Consider the following 19,609-nt stretch of genomic DNA (forward strand, 5'->3'; position numbering starts at 1 on the left):
TAGAAGCCATCTACGTCACAGCTGGGGTAGAGCCAGCTGCCGCCAGTTTTTTGTGGATGTTGTACAATCAGTGTCGCTCGTCCTCTTAAGAAATTGCGCAAAAAGCCCGATCGATGAGATTAGCACATAAGGGGTTAATAGCACAGAGCTTCTAAAAGTAACCCAGTTCGCTACTTGTAGCACAATCTGGCTACTTAAAGAGGTATGAGAAGACGAGGCTTGAATTTCACAATGCAAACTAAAGTTTGTTGAAATTAATTCAGATCAATAAAAAAACTGTTGAAATTAATTTGCATAAAATATATTTTTATTACATTTTTGTTATAAACAACTTGCCAAATGTGTGATTTCTGATGCCAAATTAGAGTGTTGAGTACAATCCCATCCCATCGCCAAAAGTGAATTTGCCAAATAAAAACTCGCCAAATGTGAGAGTTCACTGTACTATATTTGGAAAGGGAGAAAGGGAAGGAGATGGGGGGGAGTTATGTAGAGGGAGGGGAAGAATCAGGTGTACAACTGTTATCGAGAATGTGCCAGTGAGACTTGCAAAAGGAATCAGAGCATGGGATTCAGATAATTATTTTAGTGAGTTTACAGTATCCCCTCCCAATTTTGGCACTGTTTTCAGGTCAGTCTGCCATATTTAGACATCAGAATGCACATAGGAATATCCAGAGTAATGCTAAACACCAAGAAAACCATTAAAAAAAAAAAATGAAAACCAAAAAACACCCCACCTATACACTACTGTATGTACAATACCCCTCCTAATTTTGGCACTGTTTTCAGGTCAGTCTGCCAGATTTAGACATCAGATCACACATAGGATTATCCATATTAATGTTAAACACCAAGGAAACAGTACATAAACAACAAACATCCACAAGAAACCTCTGAATGGTTAGAATTTCAGTTATCTGACACCAGTGATAACTGCTCCTGGGCCTCAAAAAAATTCAGTGGCCAAATATGCCACCAGAAATTGGTTAAATTGGTATAAATGGTATACCATCCTGTTCGCTGGTGTTTATACTATAAAACTAATAAAAAAAAAAAAAGTACAGAAATGCAGTGAGAATCAAGTGTTCAAGAGTAAAACTTACCTTCATACAAATTCCCATCATCCTAGTGCAAAATTTTGCCTGCACCTTCCAAGAGTTAAGCACATGTCTAGATGCAGACCTGCACCTTCCAAGAGTTAAGCACATGTCTAGATGCAGACCTGCACCTTCCAAGAGTTAAGCACATGTCTAGATGCAGACTTTCATGAGCTTTCTCCTGGTTATTTTGGAATTTCGATATGACCAATAGTATTTAAATAAATGGCAAAAAACTTTAAAAACTCATGAGTCAGTGCTATCAGCGCAAAGGAGGGGAGGGACTGAGGGAGTAAGGTGGGAGCTGGGAGGGTATGGAGGGGGGGGAAAAATGAGGTTGTGGGGAGGATTTTCACTCTTCTGTCACGAGGCGGATGGACGCTTTTACCATAAATATACTCGTGGCATATGGTCTGTTAGATGCATGGTGGCCATTCAGAAACAAAACTTCCGGTGACAGAGCGACTTTGGATGTTTGGTAGAGAGGCGGACAGCTGCATCACCTAACAAGTACTCACGGCATGTGGTCTGTGTTCGATGCATGGTGGGAGTTGGGAAAGACTTAGCCTGGTGGCTGTGCAACTTTGGACATGTGGTGGGGATGCGTACGGACATTTTGACACCGCTTGTGGGTTATAGTCGTATTACTCGGGTGCTGGTGTGATCGGACCAGCGCGTGACTTTGACCATTCAGTACAGGGGTGGATGGACATTTTATCTCTGGTTGTGGGTTACGGCCTATTTCCTCTTCATGGCTTGAACCCCGTTGCCACAAAACCAAATCCTGTACTTGAACGTGTCAGCTGGCCGGCCGAATTTCTTGGGAACTTTTACGTCTGGATAATAGCAAGTAAATTCGGATAACAGTTTAATAGAACCAAGGTCCAGTATCCATACAGTGAACAGGTCCAAATACTGCATGTCCAGGTAAATGAGCGATCACTGTATATCGGAAAAAGTCCAAGGGTGACGAGTGATAACTGAAATATACAAAGTGAACATCTTTAGTTTGTAAGATCCCTCCTCCATCCCAGCTATGGGGGCTTCTGCTCGGGCACAAAGAAAAAAAATTTGATGGCCAAATTTGCCTCTGGAAATTGGTTTTATTGGTATGAATTATATACCATCATTTTCAGTAGTGTTTATACCTTAAGATAAGCAAATAAAAACACACAAAACTGATGAATGTAAGCACAGAAATGCAGTGAGAATAAAACTTGTTCAAGTCTAAAAATAGCATCAAATAACTTCCCAACATCCTAGCCCAAAGTGCAAGAGCAAAGCATATGTCTAGATGCAGAATTTCATGAGCATTCTTGCTGTGCTTTCAGAATTTCAGTACAACCAATAGTTTTTGAGTAAATCACTGAAAACTAAAAAGAAAAAATCACCAAGTGTGGCAGGGGATGGAGGAGGGACAGGTGGGCTGGGGAATGGGGAGAAGAGAAGGAGATCGAGAGGATATGTGTGTGTGTGTGTGTGTGTGTGTGTGTGTGTGTGTGCATGCCTGTGAGAGAGAGAGAGAGAGAGAGAGAGAGAGAGAGAGAGAGAATGAGTGAGCGAGTGAATGAGACGGGTAGTTTGGCTTTCTTGTCTCCCTCCCTGTCCCCCCACCCTCCCCTACTCCTGCTCGTCTCCATCCCCATCCCCCTGCCCTTCCCTTCCCCCCGCCCTCCCTCACCCCTGTTGTCTACCTCCCGACCCCTGCTTGTAACCCTCCCTGCCCTCCCCAACCCCTGCTTGTAACCCTCCCTGTCCCCTCCCCCTCCTCCACCCCTGCTTGTCTCTCGTCCACCTGGCTTCCCCTGTCCCTGTGTAGCTTGCTGCTGCCAACCTGACTCTAGCCTGTCATTTGCCCTCCCACTGCCTCACCTACGTGCATGTGATGTTTGCTGTCTCATTTTTTAGCAGTAGTGTTGGTTATGAGGATAATAATATCACCTATGATGTTTCTGTATCAGTCTCCATTGATTAAGATATATGAGAGTGTGGGTTTGGACCTGGAATGCATCTCTGTCATTTCTTCAGTATCTTTTTGGGAAAATTGCTTAGATATATATATCGGAAAAAGTCCAGGTTAGCAGGGGGAATTCCAGTTGTTGCTTTTATCAAACTTTCACTTTTTTAGAATGGCTTGGGCCTCAGTTAGTCCGTTATAGCGAGGTTTTACTGTAGGTGCCTTTGTTTACAGCAATTTTTGCCTGGTTCATATTGGGAGTTTCCAAGGTTAGACCTAATCACAGTTTTAGGGGGTTAAAATTATGGGCTGTCTTGGGGTGGGTGGGTAAAACCTCTCAGTCAGGTAAAGTTAGGATGCACTGTTGTGTCCAGTTGGGGAGATCATATGTAAACACACTGCAGCATGCAGAAATATTGATAATAATGTGTTTTTTTAAAGAAAAATATGAGGTTCCCAGAACCTAACCCCTATATTTTACTTGTACAGGTAATTATATTTCATGTTTTAGCTCAAACTTGATTCAGCACAAGATTTTACATAACCTGTCTTATGTTGTACGGAGACTCCACTGGACCACTTGGTTTCTGTTTGTACTCATATCCTAAGCTACAGCAAATCCTAGTTGTATATTTTTTTTGTTTTTTTCTTTTTTATATCACCTTTTGCAGTTTAATTCAAAGTAATTACAAAAAAGATACCTTTTCAAGTTCCATTCCTGTCTACAGAGCTGTTTTTTCAGTTCTCCTTGTGGTACAGTAGCAGTTGGTTGTATGATTTTTTTTTTTTTTTTCAGCATTGCTGTCGTATAAGGCAAATTTACATGGCGTTATTATAGTGTGTGAAATAGCGAACAATAAATTTCTGTCCTTTGGTCCCCATTGAATCACTGTGTATTTATTTGTAACTACTTTTTCCCCTATTTTATGTGCACTATTATAGTGTGTGAAAATAACTGCAGGGATCATGTGAAGCAGCGCAATGAGATGTTTGGTGTTGCTGAGGACGGCACTGGTGGCTTCAAGTATGATGAAGCTCCAGATAGGGGTTGGCAGGAGGGCGAGAAAGATTTTTCTCATAAAGTAAGCATTTTTTATCATTACAAGCAAAAGTTCACTGACAATCACATAACAGCATTTTATTGTTTTCTTCCTTATTTCTCATTAATTCCCAAATCTCAGCCATCTTTCTTGCCAGGTGCCTCATATAGCTGTAGCATAAAAATTTTTCATTCAGCTTTTTCCATTGCTACAGCTGGCAAAATGTCAGTGAACTTTCAGTCATGAGTGTTACTAAGTGCTGTGGATAGAGGTGGTGGAGATAGATGCCTTCATGTGGTGGCAGTGATATTACCCAGTGACTCTGTTTGGTAACACAAATGCCTTTCAGCTCCCACCCTATTCACCATGAAGAGGATAGTGGTCTGCATGAGAAGGTTTCACTTCCTGATGAACATGGGGTGACAGCAGCATCAACCATATATGTACAGTAAAACCTCAATATAACGGTCTTCAGTAGATCAGAATTCGCATTTATTGGAATCGAGGAGCTACCGGACTAAATTCTTATACATCGGAAAAAGTCTGATAAAACCATAAGCAGTCCAGACCACCTGACCACTTCAGCTATGTTCACCACAATAAGGTAAATAAATGACATGTTTATCAGTGCACAGTACTGTACAGTCCAGTATTATTATATGTATATAATACCATTTGATAATTATTGTAGTGAATGTATAATACAGTACAGTACTACAGTGGTAGTAAAAACAGTTTAAAAACCACTGGTGTGATCCAGACTAATGTCTGATACATGGGAAAAAGTCTGGGTTAGCAGGGGAAAGTCCGGATATCGCTTTTATCAGAATTTCGCTTTTTTCGGAATGGCTTGGGCCCGTTATTCCAATATAGCGAGATTTTACCGTATATAGAAAACCATAGTCTTTACAGGCCAAGCTAAACTGTTCTGTGCACTGTGTACTCTTTACTGAATCAACCCCTTCAGTTGGAGAGGTATTTCCTGAAGGGAAAAAAGTTACTGGCATTTAACTAGAATAAAATACAGGAGGTGCCATCAGGCAAAAAGGTATACAGTACTTTATAGTATCTGATCAAGCCTACTAAAACTGTCCAGGGTTGCATATGCATGTTATTGCACACCAAGGAATAATCTCTGTGTTGTATACAGTGTATTACCTGTATTTTTTAGCTATTGTGCCTTAATAATTTTTCATACAGTTTCCTCTCCATCCATCTATTCACCCACTAGTCTATTACTTGTTCATCCATCTCTTCATTTATCCATGCAATATTGCCCCACCAAGAACTTAGATATTTCAGTTAGTATTATTTATGTGAGAAAAGTCTTTTGGAGATGAGAAAGAATCAAGTTGTCATCACCATCATCATCATCATCATCATCATCATCATTGTCCCATCAGTCAGCAGTCGTCATCCATCAACAATTATCCATCAGTCATCATCATCATAGAACTCAGAGAAGTGTACTGAAGGAGGAAAGAAGAAGAAAGAAGCAAGAATATAAGACTTTGAAATAAAAAGTAAAATGAATGATGTATGAAACAGAAATTGAGTTGATGATTTGTGTGGAAGAAAGATAAGTGATCAGTGTAAGAATTATTAAAACAGAGAGAGAGAGAGAGAGAGAATAAAGGAAGCTAGTAGATTGAAGTTGAAGAGGAATGAAGGTAAACTTTGGTGCAACGATGGTAGGGTACTATAAATGAGAAAAATATAGCTGAGAAGTGGAGAGAATATTTTGGCTCTGGCGGTGCCAGATAAGGAAAAGTTAGTTTTTACTTGTTGGTACATGGATAAGGGAGCTAGCAGACCAGTGGAAGACGATCAATGAGTAGATGGAAAATACAGCAGTTACTAAGCTGAAGCTACATAAGGCACCAGGAGCAGATGACATATGACGAGCAGTGTTGAAGTATGGCAATGATAAGGCTGTCAGCATAATATATAGTCTGTGCAAACTGCCATGGGATACATAGAGGGTACCAGAAGACTGGAAAAAGGTGGTAGTAGTACCACTGTATAAAGGTAAAAGGAAGAGTGCAAGAATCACTAAGGGATTAGTTTGCTGAACTAACGTAGTAGAATGAATAGTGGATGCATAAACAAGATGTTTACAATGAGGTCTTTAGTAGAGAAGTACATTGTAAGAACAAGAGACTGTAAGCTGCACTTACAGAGTTCCACTTATGGAGTTGGAGAAGGCTTGGAGAATTATTGAGTGTGTTAGGCACATATAGTGTAGAAAGAAGTATTTTGAGGGGAACAAAACCCATTATGAGGGTAGTACTGCATGTATGACGGTGGGGAAGAAGCTCACTGATCCTTTTAGCATTAATGTAGGTTTAAGACACAGATGTGTTGTCACTTGGTAGTAAGAGAGGAATACTTGGCTGCCAAGCTTAGGACTAGAAAAGAGGTTGAAAGGGCAAAGTCTGAGTCAAAGAGACTTTTACTTGATAACCTAAATTGTGTGGAAAGGAAGACTGTGATATTTAAGGTGGCAAATCAGATGAGGAGGGAGAATAGGGATATCATAGGTGAGCAGTGTGTGAAGAATGATGAAGGAAGGGTAGTGGTGAACAGTGGAGATATTAAATACACATGGAGAGAGCATTATAATCGGTTGTTGAATGATGAGTTTGACTGGGACAAAGAAGGTTTGGAGTCTGCAGATCCAGTGTTTGGCCCTTGGCCTTTGATTTACATTGCTGCTGTGAGCAGAGCAGTAGGCAGGATGCAGGTGGGGAAGGCAGCAAGTATGTCTGGGTTGACTGCTGAAATGTTGAAGGCCTCAGGAGATACGGGAATGAGGTTAGTCACTGACCTGATAAATACGATTATATATGAGTGTGTTGTCCCAGGTGATTGGCTGAAGAGTGTAATTGTAAATGTATACTTGAGGAAGGGTGATGCCCTGGAAAGAGGAAATTTTAGTGGCATAAAGGTTTAGACCAGATAATGAAGGTAATAGAGTCCTAGAAAGTATGATTAGGGAATGAGTATATACGATGTAGTTTTATGCCAGGCAAAGGATCACTGATGAATGAGTATATACTGATGTAGTTTTATGCCAAGCAAAGGATCACTGATGCAATATTCATTGTTCAACAGCTTCAGGAAAAACATATAGGAAAGAAAAGGGAACTGTGCTTTGTTTTTGTTGATTAGAGAAGTCCTTTGACAGAGTCCCTAGAGAGGTGGTGAAGTGGGCAGTGAGAAAGCTTGGGATGGAGGAGTGGCTGGTCAGGGTGGTTATGGCCATGTATGTGGGTGCTCACACCCAGGCAAGGGTGAAAGGAGATTTGAGTGAGGAGCTTTCTGTTAATGCTGGTGTGCACCAGGGGTCAGCTTTAACCCGTCCCATCCCGACGTTTTTGGACCTTTTTTTTTTTTTTTGGCCCAAACATGCGCTTTTGGTGAGAAACATCGAAAATTCATAGAGAAATCGCTCACCTGAGGTTTAAAATACGCGATTTAGGTACGAGTTCTTCCTTACCTGACTGGGTTTTCTAACAGGCTGGCACCAAAGAAAATGAGTTCTATGGGAGGGTAACTATTTTATCCACTCACAGACAGTATTTATTTATTTACTTGGTACGAATTTATATGTAGTACAAGAGTATATTTGTTTTCAAACAGTAATATAGGCATTATAAACATTGTTTCACTCACTAACTCATCACCATTCATGAACTTTTTATTCCCACATTACCTGATCATCATTTCTGACTGTTTCTTCCTCTGATGCTATGTAAACTTTGTCCTCCACATTGTCATCGATTGGGGAATCACTCTGGCCCTGAATGTCTTTACTGGCCAGGTCACTGGTAACAGGTGAATTCCCGAGACAATGGCATGCGGGGGGGGGGACATTATGCGGTGTAAGGCATTGTTCCTGCTTGGCATCTTGTAGAGGAATAGAAGAAGGTGTCCCGTGTATATATGCCAAAAATCACTCGAAAATTGAAAATTGTGCAAATTAGGGACCTTGCAATGTTGCCGCGTCGCCGGGACGGCGCGGGTTAAGCCCATTGTTGTTTATCAAGGTACAGTAATCCCTCCAATATCCAATGTAATAGAGCCAAAGGCATGTCCAGAAAGTGGGGTTTGTCTGGATACTGGGAAGATGCCTCCTGGACAGGTACTTACGGACCCTAACCCAGCCTGATTCAGAAAACCACCTACATAACTCCCTACTGGACATGCATAGCACCTATTTAAGACCCTATTCACACAAATAAGGGACAGAAAGCATGAAATGAAAAGGAACCAGAGAATGAGGATTTAGAGGTGAGTAAGGAAAATATTTAGAAGTATCCAGGGTACTAACAACACGTCCGTGGCCTTCGCGATGAACCCGCCTCCTCTCAGATACTGACAGTAAGAAGGTGCATCTGAAGCATGTACAGTAATCCAGTGTTGCACTGCACTTAATCCTTTGCACTCTGAATTCTAATTTCTTAACACTGCGTATTCTTTTCTTAGTTGCGCTGCACTCGAAACTCACCATTGTTGCACTCAGCACCTAAGGCTTTGCACTCCAAATTCTAATTTCTTACCACTGCACATTCTTTTCTTACTTGCTCATGCACTTGAAACTCTCCACTGTACAGTAGTACTCTACACTTAATCCTTTGCACTCTGAATTCTAATTTCTTAACACTGTACGTTATTTTCCTTACACTGCACAACACTATAAATTCCCGTGTGGTCTAGTGGCAAGTTTTTGCTGTTTATTCACTGTCAGGGTCCAACAGTAGGTTTTGCAGGTGGCCGAGGGTTGTGTCACTGGGACATGGTGATGGACTATCCACAGCAGACGACTCTGAAGATAGCCGCAAACTCACATCCAGTGGTGACTCCACCGTGGTTGATGTACTGGGCTGTCGCTGGGAGGTGGAATGCCTGTCTTAGGTGTGGAGCCAGGGCTGGGCACGGCAGGGGTCACGGGCCTGAAGAAACTGTCAGTGGTTGACTGACGTACGGAACGGCGATTCTGGTGATTGATGATGAGCTGCCACATGTCCCAGGGGCTCCATCTCCCTGTTGCAGTCCAGGTTTTCTACGTAGTCAAGAATGAACTCAACATGCTCCCGGAGTGCGCTCAGCTTGGGGATGGCTGGAGTAGTGGCACACTGAAAGGAGTCCTCATCATCCTTGCTGTCCTCGTCGGAATCTTCAAGCTGGGTACTTGTACCGGCAACTGAAGATGCGATCTTGATATGAGACATGATCTGATACCCAGGATCGCCCTTGTCATCATCCAACCACTCATGCATTTAATCCACGTCGTCGTTGTCGCCAGCCGCATGAAGACGTGCATGGAAGTCATCCACATCAAAATCTAGAAAGTTCTGCACCACATCGGCTCCAAGAAACAGACGAGACCAGCCACCTTCCAGAGTCATAACAGAGACTTCCCTACATGCACTGGCCCAGTTGTAGATGGCTGATTTGATGTTCTTGCGGCGAAGGTCTTCCACAGTCCGCTGGCCTCATGTGTCCTGTCCCTCCCTGCGCTTGTCTTCGTCCATGAGAACAACCATCACCTCATCCAGGAACTTCCGACGGTACAGCCTCTTCGTTGCCACGACCACTCATTGGTCGGATGGATGCACAGGTGCATTGTCCAAGAGAAGGAGGGCCTTTACCTGGTAGCGCAGGATTCCCAGTGTGTTTGTCTGGTAATGGATGACCTCCTTGACGAAGTGCTGGTGAAACCAGTCTTTAAAGATCTTGGCTGAATACCAAGCCTTCACAGAATGGTACCACACGACAGGAAGGACATCCATCACCCCACGAAGGCACTGACGCTGCTTTACATGGCCAACAATAATGGGCTTGAGCCGGTGCACGCCATTAGCATTGGTGCAACACAAAGCAGATATCCGTTGCTTCGAGAGCTTGCGGCCAGGTACATGCTTCTCCGTCTCCACAGCTAGAGTTTTTGCTGGCAGCGAGTGATAGAATAGACCAGCTTCATCAGCATTGTAGACTTGACGGAGAGTGAGGCCCTCCCTGTCGATCAAGTCCTTCATCTTCTGCCGAAATTCCTCTACTCCCTCCTAGTGAGCGTCCAGAGCTTTGCCCTGGGTCTTACTGTTGGTAAGCCCATGGCGTAACTTGAAAGCGAAGAGCCAACCCTCAGGTGCCTTGAAGTCTAGGGTGCCGTGTAGCCTGGGGAACTTCTCAGTGGCAGCCTTGAACTCCGTACCACGCACCAGCACACCAGCAGCATGTTGTTGTCGGTACTGTACCAAATCAGCGTGGAGTGGTCAATTTCTGCAAACCTGGGATGCACATAATCTTCCTCTCCGCATTGCGTTTGGTCTTCGATGCAAAGCCAGCCGTGTACTGGGTGAATTTGTGCCGAGATTTCTTGATATCAAACAAGGTAGAGCGGGCCAGGTTGGATCGACGGAGGATGCGAGACGTCAGCCATCTTGCATCCACCTTCTCCAATATCTCCCCCTTCTTCTCCAGAGTCAAAACCACTCATTTCCTCTTCTCAGGTGGCAGGGCCATCATCACACACAGGAGTAAGAGGCAGCAGAGGAACAGCAGAGCCTGCAGGAGGTAGGGCACCACCACAAAACCTGCACATGGGAGGCCATGGTGAGGAGCGTGCACCCATGACGATGGGTAAGCGGGAAGTGGGGAGAAGGCAGCGTCGCCCTGGCGGATGTCAGCGGAAGTATGCGGCAAAACACAGCTGGTTGGCGCCGCACGCTAAGTTCAGATTACGTGCGAGCCACCATGAGGTGACCAAGGCTGATGCATGCAAACATATTGGAGCTTCAAAAATGAATGAACGAACGATAGTTGGAGTTGTCAGAGAGATGAAATTGCAAGTTATAGAAATGACCTAGCCTAGAACTGCAGCAGGCATGCAGAGGGTGGAGGGTATAAGTAATAGTGAAATTTATGAACGTTATGAATTGGAAGAAACAATTATTGGAGTGAGACATGGAAGTACTGAGTGGATAAAGAGGAATACATTGAGATGGTATGGCTGTGTACACTACAAGGAATGCTTGTATGTAGGGTGCCAAAGAGAGTTTGTCAGTCATTGAAGAGAATGTTGTTTGAAACAGACCTTGTTTGATGTAAAAGAAGAGAGTAGAAAAGTTTATTGGTGAAAGAGTCAGAAGAGGAAGAAGAGTGTTAGAGTGAGTGAGAGTAGTGTGTTAGGTTAAATAAAGTAGCCTGGAGTTGTTATTTCTGTCATGGCCATCTCCTGTTTGGGAGTTCTCGGGATGGTACGAGGCAGTTGAGGCGGTGGTGATGATCTGTCAGTATTACAGAGAAGTAGGTTGCTGTAAGGGGGAAAACTCCACTGTATTCATGTACTGCTTCACTTGAGACACCTGCCACCCTCGAGATCATTTCAACACCTTCTCCAGTTGGTATTTCATCGCCCATTCCACATCTTCGAGCCTGTCTCAACATTTCAACAGAGACTACCTGTTGCCTGATCCAGGACAAGATGGCAGAGAGCTCCCACGACTTGAAGCAAGCACTGCTTCCACTCTCTCCACTCTGCCTGGCTGTTCTTGTGTGTGCTTTTGTGTATTGTACACACTGTGTTTTGCCCTTATTATTGGTGAGAGAAGTTCATTAAATCTCTTCGCATTTTTCTGTTGTTTTACCTGCCACCTGCTCATGGTTCTCACCCTACATTATTTAGCTTGGCCATTCCTGGATCTGTGGAGAAGGGAAGTGAGAGGTATTCGCACTCGTCTCCTCACAAGTGGCGCACCTCGCCAGGATTCCCAGCAGTGTAGTGTGCTGTGAGTTTGGTGGTGGACAGGTAAGGTGCTGTGAGCACAGAGGTTGTTCAAAGTTGTTTTGTGCTGCTACCACACTCACTACTGTGAGGCGTGGGAGTGCTCATGACAGTGTTAATTGTGGTTTGAGTATAGATTAGGTGCAGGTTAAGAACCTTCTAATCTCCTGTCGTGGTTAAGTGCAGGTTAATCCTTTTAACCGCCCTTGTTCTGGTTAAGCAAGTAGCCGCGAAGGTAATCTTCCGGCTAGTGACCATGTCTGTTACTACTTTAGCCAGCCAGGTGTGTTGGTACGTCATGTCCCTCCGTTGTCAGGACAGGTACTGTTTAGGTGTTCTTTCGTGTTTGTTGCACTTTTTTTTGTTGTTGTTAGGTATCATTTCTTTATGTGTGTGTACTTTGTGTGGGTTTTTGTATTTAATGGGTAGTACTTTGTATTGTCACAGTGTTTAAGTTTTCTACCATCGAAGAACTCAGGGCTTAGGCTGAAAGTCTTGGGTTAGAAGGGAGTGATGTGTACCAATTTGTCCTTACACAGCAAGCATTTGAGAGAGATGAAAGAGCCAAAGAGCGTGAAGAGAAGGAACGAGAGCTTGAAGAGAAGGAACGAGAGCTTGAAGAGAAGGAGAAGGAACGAGAGCGTGAAGAGAAGGAAAAGGAATGAGAGCGTGAAGAGAGGGAGAAGGAGCGGTTGTTTGAGCTGGCAAAACTCGGGTTGAGCAAACAGTCAACAGACTCTTAACAACAGCAGCCAGGCCAATTTGTGAAACGACCTAGCCTCCCTGTCTACAATGAAGGTGAGGACACTGCCTCCTGTCTGACTAGGTTTGAGAGAATACCGACTGGACTTCAGGAACAACAAGATCAAAGTTGGAGAGAATTACCACCAGTTCACGACCCACCTACAACAGCTCTTCGACTCATGGCTGGAAGCCTGCAAGGTTCCCCACACATTCAAAGACCTCCGTGATTTTGTGGTTCTAGATCAATTTCTGGCCTTGCTCCTCCCAGACATCCACTTTTTCATCAAAGAACAACAGGTCTTAGACCTCAAGTCAGCAGTGGAGAAGGCCGATGCTTGGGCATCTGCACACAATGCTTACCCGAAGCACACCTCCACCAGTTCCTCAGGAAAGTCTTATGCCTCACACAAGAAGCCTATGGGTGCTAGTCCCAAACCTTCACAAGCCACAACCACCTCCTTCCAATCCACTGCAAAGAACACTTCTCGGTTGAAGTGTTACAACTGTGGGGAAGAAGGCCATCTTAAGGCCCACTGTCCAAAGAACCCTCGTGCTTTTGAGGATGGAGCAGTGGATCAATCAAAATACAAGTTAGGATTTTGCATGAATGACCGTACCCCTTTGGATTTTTCTGTTACAGGCACCATTAACCCCGTAACCGCGGGGCATCACTTTCATGACACTCGGGTGCAATGGATCATACCGCGGGGCGTCACTTTTGTGATTCTGTGTTATTTTGAATTATCCCGGGCTTTCAAGTGGTGGCTTGTATAATCTATCAGTACTGCCAATGTCCAACACTAGTCAGCACTCCAAATCTCATCTGTATTCCCATCCATTGTTGACATTTTAGCCATTTTCCCCCATTCCTGACTCCCCTCCCTACCTCCCCTCCATTACCCTGTCCTCTCACCTCCCCGGCCGTGCTGCGCTAAGCAAATCTCCCTCGGATTTTTCCACAGATTTCATGCATTGAAATAAACCCTATGCCCTATACTTATATAAAATAATTTATAAAAAAAAAAAATAAGGTAAGTGATAGTGGTATACACCGGGAATTGGCTAATTATCACCTGACAACACCTCACATGCATTCATTCGGTACATTCCCACGGTAATTTCCCCTTTGAATTATGCCTTTTAATCTATTTCTGTAATAAAAATATATGTCAGAAAGGAAGGGAGAAGCCTAAGTGACATTTACATTCACCTGGAACTACCTATTTCTTTATGTATTGCCGAGATTTTCTACCAATAATTTATTAGCATGTAAGTTAGCAGCTGTCAGCCCCATTGTCACTGCCAACCCTTGCCTTCTCAGATAAGCCACGCCATTTAGTTCCTTGTCCTCCTCTGTGGTCAAAGCATGTCGCACTCACGCCCCGCCATTTCTGCCGCTTCTGCGCCCATTCCAAAGGGCCCCGTGACCTCTACACCCAGAAAACTCGTGGGGCAAGCAGGAAAGGACTAAGTGACTCTGCAGTGGAACGTGAACTAGCTGAATTATCAATGGTGATGATGGATAGTGACTTTGACCCTTCGGGGGATTCGTGTGATGAGCCGGGTGAGGAAATCGTGCCAGAAACTACTAGTGCGAGTGCTTCAGTGTCCCAAGTTATCCCTAGCTCCAAGGGAAAGGAGCCGTTAGTGCAGCAAGGGAAGGAATTTGGGAAGGGAATGAAAAGGCGGCGGGTTAGCCCCGGAACAATGGCCCCGCGTGACCCAGCCCACCATGAGTCCCGAGTTGATTCACCTCCCCGTTCCCCAAGCCCCACTTCACTCATTTCTTCCTTTTCTTCTGCTGAACTTTCTCCGGAGTCTTCGTCGTTGGAGTCACCACCAGCATCAACAGTGAAGGCAGACCTTAGAGGAAGAGGTAAATCCCTGACCCGTAAAAGTAGAGTTGCTAGTAGAGTAAGGGCTGCTAGTGCTGTACGGCAAACCAGGGTCAGTGCGAGTGACCTTGAACCCGATAAATCTGCCTCACAGCCACCCTCCACCCTCACCCACCCTATACCGCCACAACAGGGAATCCTGGACACCTTCGCGTGGACGGAAGGGTCTGATTTTGTCCCCGAACATCTCCATTTTGACGAGAGTTCCTCAGGAGTACAGCCTGCCTTCAGTCTTGACGAGGATGCTGAGTGTATGGACTTCCTTTTGGCCTTCCTCGATGATGAAGTCATGCAGCACATATGTGATGAGACCAACAGGTATGAATCACAACGTGCTGCAAGTGGTACAGGTGCAGCCAAGATGCAACAGTGGTCCATGCTGGGAGTGCAGGAGCTGTATGTGTTCTTCGCCCTCATGCTTCTCATGCCACACTCAAAGAAGCATGAGTTGGAAGAATACTGGTCCATGGACCCCTTACTACTCTCACCCACCTTCAGTAAGTACATGGCCAGAGATCGCTTCCGGAACATCATGGGAAACCTGCACTTTGCCAACAACAATGTACCTTCCCAAACCGACCCACTCTGGAAGATCCGGGAGATTCTGAGCAGAATGAAGGATAAGTTTATAACATTCTTCCACCCCTTTCAGAAGGTTGTCATTGACGAATCCTTGGTTTTGTTCAGAGGATGTCTTAGGTTTGTGCAGTACATTCCAAGCAAACGCCATCGCTTTGGAATCAAGTTCTTTGTACTGTGCGACTGTAAGACGGGGTACATCCTTGACTTCGTCATTTATTCAGCCAGCACTGTCGATCTTGATAAAACACACCCCCTTGGCTTCTCAGGCTGTGTAGTGAAAATGCTCCTTGAAAGTTATTTTGGTGGGAATCACGTGCTGTATACAGACAACTATTATACAGCACCGAAACTTGCCAAATACCTTTCAGAGCACGGCATCGGCTTCTGCGGCACTGTCAAGAGTAATCGTGCCCACTTCCCTAAATTCCCAGAGGCAGGAACCTCGCAGCGAGGAGACGTGCACCTATGCAAGTCTGAGAAGATGCTAGCAATACGGTGGCATGACAAGAGGGTCATGCACGCTCACCACCGTACACAAGGGGGAAATGACAGACAGTGGGAAGGTCGACCATAGGACAGGCGAACCTGTGAGGAAACCTGATGCTGTCTTAGACTACAATATCAACATGCGGCTGGTGGACAAGTCCGACATGATGATTGGAGAGATCGACTGCCTCAGGAAGAATACTAGGTGGTACAGGAAAGTTTTTCTGCATCTCATAGACATGACGATGCTGAACGCTTTCATCCTGTACAAGATGAAGGTCAAGCCACCCAAGTAATTATCCCTGAGGTTGTTCGCCAGGACTTGTGTTCAGCAGCTGCTTGAAAGATATGGTAGGGTGACAGCAGCAACTCTAAGGCGCCATCCAGTAACACTTCCCGACAGACTTGAGCAGAGGGCGTACATGGATTGGCACAGACTGGTGCAAATGCCTGCCACAGGCAAGAGGAAGGCTGCGATCCGCAGGTGCCAGGTGTGTGCACATACCACCCGACGCGCACCTGAGCACAAACGCACCTCTTGGCAGTGCGCTGAGTGCCAGGTTCCTTTCTGTGTTACCTGCTTCTTTGATTACCACAGCCAGAAGCAGTTCTAAAAGTGCAAGTGGGAAAGGAAAATAATGTGTAAATAGCAAGTGAAAGCAATGGATGTACAGTACATATGACTGAACAGTGTAATATAGTTTTATCTTACTGAAAGTGTCAGTGAATATCATAGTGTAAGTAAAATAGAAGTGTAAATATTGCAAATACAATAGAAAATGTAAATAGAAATGTAAATAATTAGTAATATAAGAATATGAGTACAAATACTTGAGGTTATAACAGTGAAAGTGAATCTGTGGCTCTCTACGTATTTTACTGAATGAAAAATTGAATGACTTCAGTGACAATAAACTAATACTACGGAAGGAAACTTATGGATAAAGACTCCAGATATATATAAGTGTTATATAGTAATAGAAATACAAAGTGTGAGAGGTTTTATGAATAATAAATGACAGAATACCAACAGCGAACTAGTGCAAGTGGGAAGGTCATACGCGCTCGTAAATTTCATTGCTTTCACAGTGTTTTTTTTTTTGGAGTATGGATCCCAAACTACTTGATAATCATAGAATAGTGTTTATAGTGATAATATCTGGCTGTGGTAATCATATTACGGGTTGTCGGGAAGTGTAAAGTGGAGACTTCGTTACCCAACTTCAGAGGTCTCCACAAATCCTACGGTAATCGATGAAGGCTCAACAAACATCCCAGGAGAAAGCTGAAGGTATGTGCCATATGCATATGTAATTTTAATATTCTAGGACTAATAACTGATTTTTGGCAAATATTTTTTGAGAGTCTGACGGAGCCCGAATAACCCAGCGGGACACGCAAAACATTGGGAAACAAGCCCACGGTGTAAGGGTTAACGGCTCTTGGACCTCGACCATCATCAGGGACACTGGCTGCAACACAGTCATAGTGTCTGAAGAGGCAGTCCATATGCATATGTAATTTTAATATTCTAGAAGTAATAACTGATTTTTGGCAAATATTTTTTGAGAGTTTGTCGGAGCCCGAATAACCCTGCGGGACACGCAAAACATTGGGAAACAAGCCTGCGGTGTAAGGGTTAACGGCTCTTGGACCTCGACCATCATCAGGGACACTGGCTGCAACACAGTCATAGTGTCTGAAGGGGCAGTTCCTGACACCGACGTTTCCTCATGTCCCAAGATGCAAGTAGAAGACTTCCTGGGGTGAGTTAGTGAGTTCTCCGTTGTTCGCTGTTATATCCGCTGCCCATACTACGAGGGATGGGTCAACGCAGTTAGAGCTCCAATGAAGCGCTCTAGCATACTTATAGGTAACATTCCTGGGGCACGTAATCCTAACAGTCCTTTGCCTGATGATCCTCCTGTTCATTCAAACTCCACTGTCACGGGGGGATGTGAATTTAGTAAATGAGAATGATTTGCTTAAAATGTGCTTAAAAATAGAGACAAGGAATTGACTTGTGAAAATCAAGCAGTTTTACTTTATGCCGGCTTACTTTGCTAATTCTCTAAGGACAAGAATTTATAAACTTTCTCAACAGTACACAGCAAAGACTAATTACTCACACTTGGTGTTTGTTAGTACTGTTAGCCTCTTGAGAAAGTGACTCCACCCCTGACAATCAGTAACTAATGCCATTAATGATAAACAGGTTCTTGCCAGTGCATTAACTCCTGGCTGGCATAATGGATTTAAGCTTGATACAAATGTACTGTTCCGAGTACCAGTTATGAATAATGTAAAGCATTTGTGCAAACTAGGAGCGGCAACTAAAATAAGCGTAATGTGGAGAAATAAAACACGAGTTTAACTACATTAAGCTCAAAGAAAAAGAACTGTAAGTTTATTAATTACAGTGAAATAAATTTACATTACTTGAGTCTCAAAATGAATTCAAAATCTATCTATCTATCTATATACCTAGGCTGCTTCCCCCAAGGAAAGGGAGGTAGCCGAGACAGGACGACTCACTCTCCATTTACTCATCCATTCAAACACATTCATTCGCATCTTAGCCCCAAAGGGGAGAACGGACAGATCCTCACCGCATCACACCGCACAAGGGTCAACTGCCCAATGCAAGCAGTGACATCCACAGCAGGGCCCGACAGCAGAACTGGTTTACCCCTGCCACATCATAACAGACCCATCCCCTTACCCGCACCTGACCTGACTAGCTGATCACACCAAATGCGGGAGAATATCCCCTCAGGGCTGCGTCATCACTTATTCATTCACAATTTCTCTCCATTTATTTCTGTCACGCACAGCCACTCTTCCTTGCTCAACAGACATCCCTCTCGCATCCAGCGCTCTCTTCACACTGTCCATCCATCCTATTCGTGGTCTTCCTCTCAGTCTTACACCTCTCACATCAGATCTAGTTATCTTTTTCACCAATCGCTCATTATCCATTCTCTCCATATGCCCAAACCATTGCAACACCCTCTGCTCAACTCTACCAGCCATCTCCCGAACAACTCCAGTTCTCCTTCGCACTTCATCATTTCGCACTCGATCCATACGCGTCACTCCACACATACTCCTCAGACATCTTATCTCCATTACATTCAAACTTTTCCTCTCTGCTACACCCATATTCCATGTTTCAGCCCCATATAACGCAGTCGGTACCACAACACCCTCATACAGCCTTCTCTTTACATCCATTCTAAGCAAACGACATTTAAACACTTTTTTCATTCCTCCCAGCACCTTTCCTACTTCATTTATTCTAAACTTCACTTCTGCATCTATTCTTCCATCCACAGCAACATGTGACCCTAGATATTTAAAACAATCTACCTCCTCAAGCAACTCACCATTCAAAACTATATTCATCCCCCTACCATCTATCAACCTCGTACACTTCATCACTTTACTCTTATTCTCATTTACTTTCAATTTCCTCCTTTCACACACCCTTCCAAACTCCTCTACCAACTGTCTCAATTTCTCCTCTGAATCAGTCACCAGTGCAGTATCATCTGTAAACAGCAGTTGCTTCAGATTCCACTCTCCTCCATCAACATTTACCAGACTCAGACCACCTAAAACTCTTGCATTCACCTCCCTTACAACACCATCCATGTAAATATTAAACAACCAAGGCGACATCACACATCCCTGTCGCAGCCCCACTCTCACGGAAACCAATCACTCACAGCATTTCCCACTCTTACACACGCTCTACTATTTACATAAAAACTTTTCACCCCTTTTAGTAACCTACCATCAAGTCCATACAATCTTAAAACAGTCCACAAAGCCTCCCTATCAATTCTATCATACGCTTTCTCTAAATCCATAAATGCCCCAAACACATCCTTGCCTTTCGCTAAATACTTTTCACACACTTGTCTCACAGCAAACACCTGATCAACGCATCCCCTCCCTCTCCTAAAGCCACACTGCTCATCACTAATCACTCCCTCTGTACCCTCTCTAACTCT

At 44.1% G+C, this 19,609-nt stretch overlaps 1 protein-coding gene across 1 annotated transcript in view; it reads left to right on the forward strand.

Annotated features, from left to right (window-relative positions):
- Nucleotides 1-19,609, forward strand: part of mRpS17 (mitochondrial ribosomal protein S17) — a 231,456-nt gene that overhangs the window by 140,978 nt on the left and 70,869 nt on the right. Inside the window, exon 4 of the mRNA XM_080286312.1 lies at nt 4,019-4,139. Coding sequence (XP_080142438.1) covers nt 4,019-4,139 — 121 coding nt within the window. The remainder of the gene's footprint in view (nt 1-4,018; nt 4,140-19,609) is intronic.

Source organism: Coenobita brevimanus, chromosome 111, assembly GCF_032717465.1.
Source record: "Coenobita brevimanus isolate Jiangsu-jjx chromosome 111, ASM3271746v2, whole genome shotgun sequence".
Lineage (NCBI taxonomy): Eukaryota > Metazoa > Arthropoda > Malacostraca > Decapoda > Coenobitidae > Coenobita > Coenobita brevimanus.